At 34.0% G+C, this 10,650-nt stretch overlaps 1 protein-coding gene across 2 annotated transcripts; it reads right to left on the bottom strand.

The window, feature by feature from the left end:
• Positions 1-377: 377 nt before the first annotated feature.
• Positions 378-2,503, bottom strand: LOC102594114 (uncharacterized). Of its 2 annotated transcripts, none has more exons than XM_006347963.2 (2): positions 2,048-2,503; positions 378-617 (listed from the first exon to the last, which is right to left on the bottom strand). In XM_006347963.2, exons 1-2 carry the CDS (start codon positions 2,433-2,435, stop codon positions 562-564), a joined length of 444 nt encoding a protein of 147 aa, XP_006348025.1. In that variant the 5' UTR covers positions 2,436-2,503; the 3' UTR covers positions 378-561. The 2 variants fall into 2 exon arrangements, with proteins under 2 accessions (XP_006348025.1, XP_006348026.1); XM_006347964.2 differs by having other exon boundaries at positions 378-614.
• Positions 2,504-10,650: the final 8,147 nt, after the last annotated feature.

Genomic DNA, 10,650 nt, shown 5'->3' with positions numbered 1-10,650 from the left:
ATTTTATTAGTTAAGCACTATGGACATGATTTCTAAGTAGAGAACAAGATCTACAACCTATTGGCATGATTTTCTAAACCCCAGATACTATGCAAAGTAAAAATAAACCTTATAATCATGATTTCTAAATAGACATGCTGAAAATTATAATAAGATTCAGAAAAAAAACTATAGGCATGGTGTCTAATAATTATTAGTCAATTTCCCATTAGCATGCAAGGCGAAATTCTAAAAGTCAAGATCATAACAAAATTATGACATATTATGCTAAGTCGTTTGATCGGATAAAGTTATAAACAAAGGTTGATTTAAAACCACTTATTTAAATGATTCTAACATGTTTGCACAATTCTACGATTCAATCGATAGACAGGTTATAACAATCACACATAAACAAAAATAAATAAATAAACAATTAGCACATATATCCCCCTGCCCTTAGGCGATCCCCGAATGTATATTATATATAGAGTTAGAGTTAGGAGTTTATACAAGTTATCGCAAAAACCGAATCAACAATCAAAAGACAAATATCAAAACAAAATAAGGTAAAGCTCCGATTCAATATCCCTTCCAAAGCGACTCTCCGGAACCTGAACTCATATTCAAGAGCCCTGCTACATAAAGGAGACAGCACACCACAAATATATAATATAACAGAGTAATATAGCATTAATTTTCCTATATTGGCAATATCAATTAATTCAAAAGAAGGCGGGCACACATGGAGAAGGATAGGGGGACTAACCCGAATGCTTCCTTTATTTGTTATAGCCATTGAATTTGTGCAAGATAAATAATACTAATGCAAGACATAGAAATTACAGGGATAAAAGGAACTAACCAATTAAGAAGGACAATTATTTAGCCAACAAACTTGAATCTAAATTGAGTTAGAGCAGCCCGCCAAAACACAAGAGCCTCTCCAATATATGAACAACTATTCTTTTTCCTTTTAAGAATATAAGAGAGTATTTTTATTCTTCTTAAAGTGATTAAGCGTGAGAGTGTATTCAACCGTCCTGAACTATGACAAATAGGCCTTGATTATATACTAGGTGAGAGGGCATAGCACTAAAGGAAAAGAAATAATTTTAGGAATCAATTATGATATTATTATTCTTTATTCAAAGGAAGAGCCAAATCACATTTATTTATTTTTTACCAATTATAAACAAGTAAGAAAATGTTCACCTTTTCAAATAAGGTAAAAAGATATTAATTAACAACACTAATCAATTAATCAATCAAAGAACTATATCAAAGAGATAAGCAAGGAATTTTTCCGAAATTTAGCAAGGAAAGAAAACTAATGAAGATACGGAGTATATAATAGTCGACTTAATTGATTATCAAGACAAGGAAAATACTAAACAAATTGGACACCACAGCAGGGAAAGAGATCATGATTGACATATTCCAAATTAACTTAGCACGAGAAAATCAGTCAATTACCATAAATACATAAGCAAGCCAGTAAAGTCATTCATCATAAAAGACTAATATTGGGATAAAATATATCAATAATTGAGATCAATTAAAGGGAGAGGACTTGTGATAATCAATCAGCCAGTGCATTACATGATTTTAAAGTTGTTTTGAGATATTTAGAAATAATTTGAGATAGAGGGTAGTCAAACCATAAGCAATACTGTTAGAGCCAAAATTTCATCTTAGAATTCAGTCACAAAAATCAGTTCAAAGTTTAAGACAATGCATCAAATATATTCCAATTTGGCGATTTAAATAATTAAGACTAATAATATGAACATGGACAACAAAATAACATATCTACAGTACACATTTTGTTTGTTTGCAATCTGCACAACAGTAAATGAAAGTGACGAAGGTGAGTAAAGCAAGTGTACAATCTGAGTTCTTGAGGGCATATGAGATCAAACATCAATGAGATAACGGGAAAGTAATGAACAATGAAGGGAAATCAAGGTCAAATCGAACATGCCAAGCTTAGGTTCTCAAAACAATCATCTCACAATAGCCAAAGATAAAAAAAAATGAAAAGCTTAGAAATTAGCTTAAAACTTACTTGGACAGATCTGTAAGGATCTGTCTTTAATGAACTCGACCTCCGATGCTACTGCGGGGCTGGAGTTGTTGCTGATATCGTAGTCGGAGGAGTAGAGAGAAAGAGGCGACGGGGAGGAGAAGAGGAAGGCGGAGGTGTTGCCACCTCTAGTCCCTGCCGGCTGCTGGTTCTGTGGAGTCGATGGCTTCGCCTGGCTGCTTGGAGCAGTCGCTACTGCTGTCATGCACCTCACCAGGCGCTGCTGTCGCTGGTCAGAGCACTGCTCCGGTTGCTGCTGCCCGGAGAAAAAAGAGACGGGGCGAGGGAGAAGAGGAGAGAGAGAAAGAGAAGGCGGAGAGGAGAGGAGATCGGCCTCCCTCTCCTCTGGTTCTCGTCGGAGACTTGCCATCGCCGGTGGAGTTGAGAGGGAGAGGCGGCTGATCTGTTGAGAGAGGAAAAAACAAAAAAAAAATTCTTTAGAGGTTTAGGTCTTGTTGGTTAGAATAGGAAATAATAGGGGAGTTGATTTTAACCGTTGGATTAGAATTAGATCAGCGGCTAAGATTTGATCTAGAATTTAATTTAAAGATGGACGGACGAGATTAAAATGGGGTCTTGAGAGTTGAATTGGAATGGCCAAAATTGAAATAAAAATTGGCTAGAATTGAAATGAAGGTTTGACTATAATTGAAATAAAATTAGAATTGAGGTGGCTAGAATTGAAAGAAATTAGAATAGAATAGGCTAACATTTAAACAATTAAAGGAATGCTATTCAATTAAAATACTACGAATATATTATATTAAAATTACATAAATTTTTTAAAACATTTGAATTATTTCAAGTTTTACTAATAATTTTAAAAAATATTTTAATAGTATTTACAATAATTTTTATAAAGCATGCATACTAAAATATATAATTTTTAAACAAAATCGACTAAATTTTAAACTCGAAATATATTTTAAAATACATTTTTAATTGAATAGCATTCCTAAAAAGGGTTAAAGTTCGGTCAAAATTGGGTGTCAACAGGAATATTACTGATTAAATTTGCAAACAAGCATTGTAAGATCCATAATTTTAATTCGATGAGTTTGGTCTTTAAATTTCTTAGTGCCGAACTCGTTACACTTCAAAATTATGTGTCCAAATTAAATTTTTGTTGACATTTTGATGGACTCGTACACAACACACATACATATATGTAGTCTGGATGAACACATTGTTGATGGCTTCATCCACCACTAAATTCAAGTACATTGGCGCAAGAGGTAGAGGATGGCCTTTCTAGATTTGAGGTTTAAGAGTATGTCAAAGAGTGGGAGGTGATTGAACTTCAGAGATTGTCTGCTTAACTTCACAAGCAGTTTGAGCCAATCGAATAATCCAATGCTTCAAGTTGGGAGTTGTGAACAAAAAAGTGTTCTCTGCCAAGTCCTTTTACGAGAAGCTTCTTTCCAGGGAGGAGGATAGCTTGTCATATGATTTCATATGGATTACTAACAAAAAAAGTGTGCTTCTTCACGTTGTTAGCTGATAAAAGAGTGATTTTGCTGACAAAAAAATTTGATGAAGCGAAAGGTTCTTGACATAAGTTGTTGTATCTTTTGCCATGACGTAGGTGTGGATGTAGATCATATTTTAGTAAATTGCAATTTAGACACGAGTTTATGGTGAGATATCTTTAGTTGGTTTGGAGTTTCTTGTGCATTTCAAAGATCTATAAAGAAGTTGTTATATTCAGTTGGAAGAGTGGAGCTAGGAGAAGAAGGCACAAGACTAGCTAGAAATGTTTACTCTCTTTCTGTTGATGTGCGTCATTTGGAAAGTGAGAAATGGGAGAGCTTTGAAGGGGTAGAGACGAGCTTTGGTCAATTAGGGAGTAGGGTTCAATCCTTTATTTTCTTTTGGTGCACCACTATAGTTCCTATTTGTATAGAGGATTAGGTAGCTTTTAGAGAGAACCGTCGTTTGTAGGTTACTTTTATATGACCAAGATTATTATCAATGAAAGATTTTACTTGATCCAAAATGAGGCAGGGCAGGGTTGGTTAAGACTATAATTGAAGAAAGTGTTACCCGCTCCACCTACACCATCCCATTGTCATATCTAAGTTCACAACAAAAATGGTCAATTAAAGAATCTAAGGACACAACAGAAGCCATCCATGAAAAATCAGTGGAATTATGTAACATAAGAGAAAGAAGAACATTTCTTAAAAGCAAATTCACTTGGCAAGATGCCTAGATCTAGTTTTTATCATATTATACTGAGACCTCATTTATTTTCACTTAATGAAGTTATTTATCTTAATCATTGATCTTAGTCATTAAGTCTATTTGTTTTAAATGACTAAATATTAATCATTCAGATCTTATTCATTAAGTGTACTTATCTTACAACCACTTTATAAGTCTAAATATCATTAAGATGTCTATTTAAGAATTTGTATAAAAATGTGAGTTCATGGCTGTTCCATCTACTCTCACTCATCATCCACAACTGCCACCACCATCAATCACCACCACCTACCATCCATAACCACCATCCTTAACCCAACCACAACCATCTCGAATTCTGAGAAGATCTAACACAAAACAAGTTTACCACCTTCCAAATATCAACATGTGTGTTTTCAAAACTGATCCTTTCTATCTTTATATGAAACACAAGCTGTCTGTCCAATCTTTCTTTAAAATATTTTTCACTCACCAACCGAACACCAAAAAAATCAATTTCCAAGAAAAAAATATCAAAAGTAAAGTAAAATACACTGTAAGGGTATAATAAAGCAATAAAAGTTAAATTGTTTCCAAAGCTAGAAAGATGTCACATTCTTCTTGAATAAGAGTAAATTAAAAAGAAACAATGTCACGTAAATTGGAATAAAATGAGTAGTAACTAATCAATTCAACAAACCAATTAAAGTACACACTATTTAAAGCAAAAAATAGAAAAAAGGAAAACCATTGCATTGTATTTGAGTTTCAAAATCATCCAGCAAACTTCCAAAAAACATGTATATTTACAAATATTGCAGCAAACACAAGTTTTCTGACCGATCATCAACTTGAGATAACTAATCACGAGATAACTTATGCTAAGGGCTCGAGAAATAAGTTATCTCGTGATCATCAACTAACTACCAACTCTTTCAATAGGTTCCAAGACAATTCCTTATGCTTTCAATAATTTTAAGAAACACTTTTCTTTGGTCTCATACTGATAAAGAATGGTGAAATCCCATCTAACTTGGTTGGCTATTCCCGCTGAGTCAATATTCCTAGTTGGAGGATATAATGGTGTATAATGGTTAGCTACCTTGGAGTCATACTTACCTTCAAATGATGTGTTAAAGTCTTTTAAGCTAATGCATTCGGTCCAATCATATGTCGGAGTTGCGAACTGTGTGGAGACCTTTTTGTATTTGGTGGTGGTGATGGTGGTGTTGTTGGAGCCGGAAGCTTGTGGTAAAACACATGTACACCCCTAACACTCATTGCTCCTTTGTGCCACTCTTTCTAGTGTCTTAAGTTGCTCATGTTGATGTTATGTTTCTTTTGTGAAGTTGTATCATATAGAACAGTTGATAACAAGTGGATTCTACGTTTCCCTTTGAATATGAAAAGGGGTGCTTTAGTTGGTGCCACTTGGAAGGACAATTTTTTTGCAATTGGCGGTGGAAATGTGATTGACTATTTTTCAGAAGTTGAGATGATAATCAATCACCTATCTCTTTTTTGATTGACATCTCAACCTCTAAAAAGCAATCAATCACATTTCCACTGCCAATTGCAAAAGATTTGTCCTTCCAAGTGGCACTAGCTAAAGCACCCTTTTTCGTATTCAAAGGGGAACGTAGAATCCACTTGTTATCAGTTGGTCTATATGATACAACTTCACAAAATCAACATAACATCAACATGAGAAACTTAAGATACTAGAAAGAGTGGAACAAAGGAGCAATGAGTGTTAGGGGTGTACCTGTATTGTACCACAAGCTTTCGGCTCCAAGAGCACCACTATCACCACCATCACCACCACTAAATACAAAAGTTCTTCACACAATTTTGCAACTTCGGCATATGATCGGACAGAATGCATTGCCTTAAAAGACTTAACACATCATTTAAAGGTGAGTATGACTTTAACGTAGATAACCATGATACACCATTATATCCTCCGACTGGAAGATTGACTCGGCGGGAATAGCCAGCCAAGTTAGATGAGCTTTCACCATTCTATATCAATATAAGATCAAAGAAGAGTTTTAGCAATTCTTGTGGCACTACAATCACCATTCTTTACCGGTATGGAGTTTTTGCAAATGACATAATCAACTAACTTCCGTGCATCCATTAGACTATTATCTTCTGAAAATAGCTACTGATGACATATCGGTATGCCCTCCTTATCATGAAGAAAAGCTTTGACATCTCCAACACTATCTGACTCATTAATGTTTAACTTGACTATTTTAGTAATTCTAATGCATATACTTATCTGCAAGAGGATACCAAAACAATAAAAACAATATATGGTCATAATGGTGCAATCTTTTTACGAAAGTTAAACGACCTTAGCAATTATATACACCATCCAATAGAAACACTCAAAACCACAAATCATAGAGTGGAGATTTTTAGTGCATCTTTTGGATAGAAGGTAGTGAAATAAGACAAAACTTCAAAAAAATCTCAACTATAAACTAAAATGGGAATCTTCAACCTCAAACAATCTAACCTGTTCAAATCCAATTATTATATTTAGCTAAATCCACCAGCTAAATATGTCAACAAACAAAAATATTAAAGAATAACCAATTAAGTATATATGATTTAATGAAGAAGACTCTTTAACACAACCTTAACTTGTTAAGTCAACAAATTTACATAATAGATACATTATCTTCTTGAACCTGTTTGGTGTTTATGATTCAAATTAAGTTCCAAAATACGCGTTAGGTATGCATTTCTTACCAATCCAACAAGTGGTACTTACGTTGTTTTCCACTCCTATTTCACATATTTTCTCTTCAAATTTCTAGCATTTCGTGTTCCCAGTCTAGTTTTTCCTCTAGCGACATTTTCAAGTTGCATCGCTCCACATTTTCAGTACTAATATGTATGGATTCTCTGTAACTCTTAGCGCAAAGTTTCATGCAATATAGCACTCATTGGGATGTTATTCCAGGATTGACATTAATTCACATAAAGTTCATCTAAAAGGAGAAAATCATAACTTGATCAAACCAAATTAAACACATATTTATAAGTATTGACATGAGATATATTTCATCCCCTTATACTCTAGGAACTCTTTCGATCCATGCTTCCATATGAGGGTTTTGAATTAGATGACAAAGTTTAGATGTGCAAATAGAGCATGTCCAAAATTGATTGATAGTGTCGGTCAATCAAGGGAAAATAAAGATAACCAAAACTAAGATTCTTGAATGTAAAAACATAAACCAATAGAAAAACACCATTGAGAATAGGAGGATGATAATTACTGTTACAGAATGTATATAGATCTGTTTCTTGATTTTGTACAAAGATATAGATAGATAACATCATACCTTTAGGATTTCCTCTTTATCGTTTTGCCTTAGTTAGCTTCTAATGTTATTGTATTTATACATATTTATCCTTTGAATAATATACAAATTATTCTCTCCATTTCGTTGATCATGGTATCAGAGCCTAACCTGCACTGTAAGATTTGAAGTAATGGTTCATCGTGGTTGGCAGAATTAGCAAATATCTTATTTTTGATTCGTTTGACTTTAAAATTAGTTGTCATCGTATGCCTAGGGAGAATACATCCCAATGATCCCCCATTAACCAGAATTTGGTGGTTGGAGGAGATGTGAGTGGAGCTCAAGCACCGGTGAAGCCACTAGAGACTGCCAAAGTCAAACCGCGCGTGAAGGCATGTGTCTGGACCAATCTTGGTATGGCTTAGTCATTTGGAATTGCTTTGAGATTCCAATCAATTTATGGTGGTTTTCTTATTAATGGACCATTTTAAAGATTAAACATCAATGGCCACGTTTTGCGATCTTCTTTTGGTGATACTTTAGTTAGAATTATTTCCATTAAGAGGCAAAAATGGAGAAGTTCTTAAGCCTAAATCTCATGTTGGATTATTATACATGCTTCATTTACTCAGATTCAACATTAATGTTTTAGGAGACACTCAGAGATACTTAAAAAGGAAATCATTTCTAGAAATGTACTTTTCTTGGCCATCCTCTCTTTTGAGAGAAGGACAAATGTGTATGTTCATAGGATTCGTATCATACCCTAGTAACTTTCACTAAAATCCTACATACGAGTAGATTAAAATCGACTATAGTAGAAAATCCCAAACTCAAACTTATAAATTTCAAACCTTAAATTTGTCATGTAAAGAATCGATTATAGATTCATCATAAGCTAATAATTAGTTTGAATTTGTACTTCTGTATTATAAATTTCACTAAATTAAGTACAAATAATTGATTTCGAACCCTAGTTAACAAAAGGAGTTACACTTCAATCCTATACTTTGAGCCATAAAGTTCTACTCTTGGATCTCACCTTTTATATGTGATATCCAATACCACCAATTTAGTATAAAATTTATCCTAGGATTAACTAACACCCTAATAAAATGTGGAATAACATTAATCTTGAATTTTTGTTCCTTATCCCACCAAGAAAATGATACGTGGATATTATCTTATTGGTTAAATATTTATACACACACAAGAAAAAATCACAGATTACTTAGTAGAAACAAAAAAAAGGAGCTAACCTCTTTTTTTCTTTCTTCATAAGCAGTTCTCAAGCGCTTCATTGTTGGCTCAATCTTTTATACAAATATTCTTGAATTCTCCTACAAAATTACACAAAAATCAATAGAGAAAATAAGAAGGAAAACAAAGAAATGGTCAAAGAGTTGAATTTATTCAACCTCTTATTAACAAGATTACATGAATTTAAACTTTGACAAAACTTATAGTTAATGGTCATTATAGTCATTCAACTTTGTTTTTTCTTCCAGAAGTCTCACAACTTTGCGTAGTTAGCTTAGATGATAATTTTATTTGAAAATGCATTTTTCATACCTCTCGGGAGCTACTTAACAGTTGGAGAGGAATTAGAATGTGCCGAAACATCCAACATATTGTGTGCCTCGCTTTAGGTCTTAAGTGTGCTGTTGATAACATTGTGAGGATACAAATGTACTCAGATCAGGTCAACCTACAATTATTATAGAAAAATATGTTAAACCTCATAGTAAAATAGATTAAATAATCTCATTATAAAACATACAAAATAGTTATTGAACTAACCAGACTAGGAGAAAGGGATATAGAGGTACTAGAAGAGATATTCCCACAAGAGCTGATGAATCATAATCTACAGAATATTCATCCCCAAAGAATGAAGCAATGACTGATAAACCTTGTTGGATGCTAGAGATCACAAGGGGAAGCTTCTCAATTAAATCTGCTTGGCACTATATCAGACACAAGGAAGAGGAAAACATAATTTACAAATGGATGTGTACAAAGGGTGTACCTTTTGAAATCCATTTTGATGATAGAGTGAGAAGATGGGGTTTAGAGGACCCATCCAAATGTTGGTGTTGTTAAAGACCTCAAAAAAAGACACTAGCTCATGTTTTTCTAAAATCTTATTCAACTAACCGGACTTGGTCCTACTTTTGCTCTTTTGTAGCTCTAAACATGGATGGACTTCAATTAAGAGAAGTTATAATGCCATGGTGGGGGACAAATGTTTGGAAGAATATGAGACATTTCTACAGAGCTCTACCCATCTTTTTAATATGAGAATTATTGAGAAAAAGAAATAGGATAAAGCATGAAGGAAAGAACACATCAGTAACACGAATCATTCTCAATGTCACTAGGAATATGTATATGCTGGCAAGAATAAGGCAGCCTCATAGGTCTTGTCCTGTTAATTGGTCTGATATGCTGATAGAATGGACAATTTACAGACCTAAAATGAAGGGGAAGAGAGTCTTATGGGAATTGACACCGAATGGGTGGGTGAAATATAATACAGATGGAGCATCTCGGAGAAATTTGAATATCAGTTCTTATGCCTTTTGCTTAAGGAATGATAAGTGAGATATTAAATACGCTAAAGGAGCAAGAATAGAGAATACTACTAATACAGACGCAGAAACTAAAGCCATACTAGAGGCATGGAAACATTCCAAATAGTCACAACATAGAAAAATTATCATTCAGACAAACTCAATGCTAATGTACAAGGTATTAGAAGGGAAGTGGGCATGTCCATTGATCATTGGAGCAATGGTGACGGAAATATGAGCATGTTTACAGGAGAAACAATTTACTTTTCAACACATTCTAAGAGAAGGAGATAAATTAGCAGATCATATCGCAACCATAGCTATTGACAGAGGAAATTGCACTTTCACAAGTTTTAATAGCATGGAGACTAATGGGAGGAGAATCATCAACAACGACAAACTACTATGCCCGTGCTTAAGAGTATCACCTTTAAGAGGATATGGGGCAGGGATAGGCTACAACATAAAGTTTTCTGGAAAAAGAATATTTACAAAGGCCTTAGAGACA

Source organism: Solanum tuberosum, unplaced genomic scaffold (genome assembly GCF_000226075.1).
Source record: "Solanum tuberosum cultivar DM 1-3 516 R44 unplaced genomic scaffold, SolTub_3.0 scf00097, whole genome shotgun sequence".
NCBI lineage: Eukaryota > Viridiplantae > Streptophyta > Magnoliopsida > Solanales > Solanaceae > Solanum > Solanum tuberosum.
The sequence above is the reverse complement of the archived record's forward strand: the minus strand, read 5'-3'. Positions and strand labels throughout refer to the sequence as shown.

What these genes read in the sequence shown, in the direction of transcription:
- LOC102594114 (XM_006347963.2), bottom strand. Translation starts at nt 2,435, where the DNA reads ATGGCAAGTCTCCGACGAGAACCAGAGGAGAGGGAGGCCGATCTCCTC. An exon ending in ATCCTTACAGATCTGTCCAA is followed by an intron (nt 618 to 2,047) that starts GTAAGTTTTAAG and finishes TCCTTTATGTAG; the next exon opens with CAGGGCTCTTGAATATGAGT.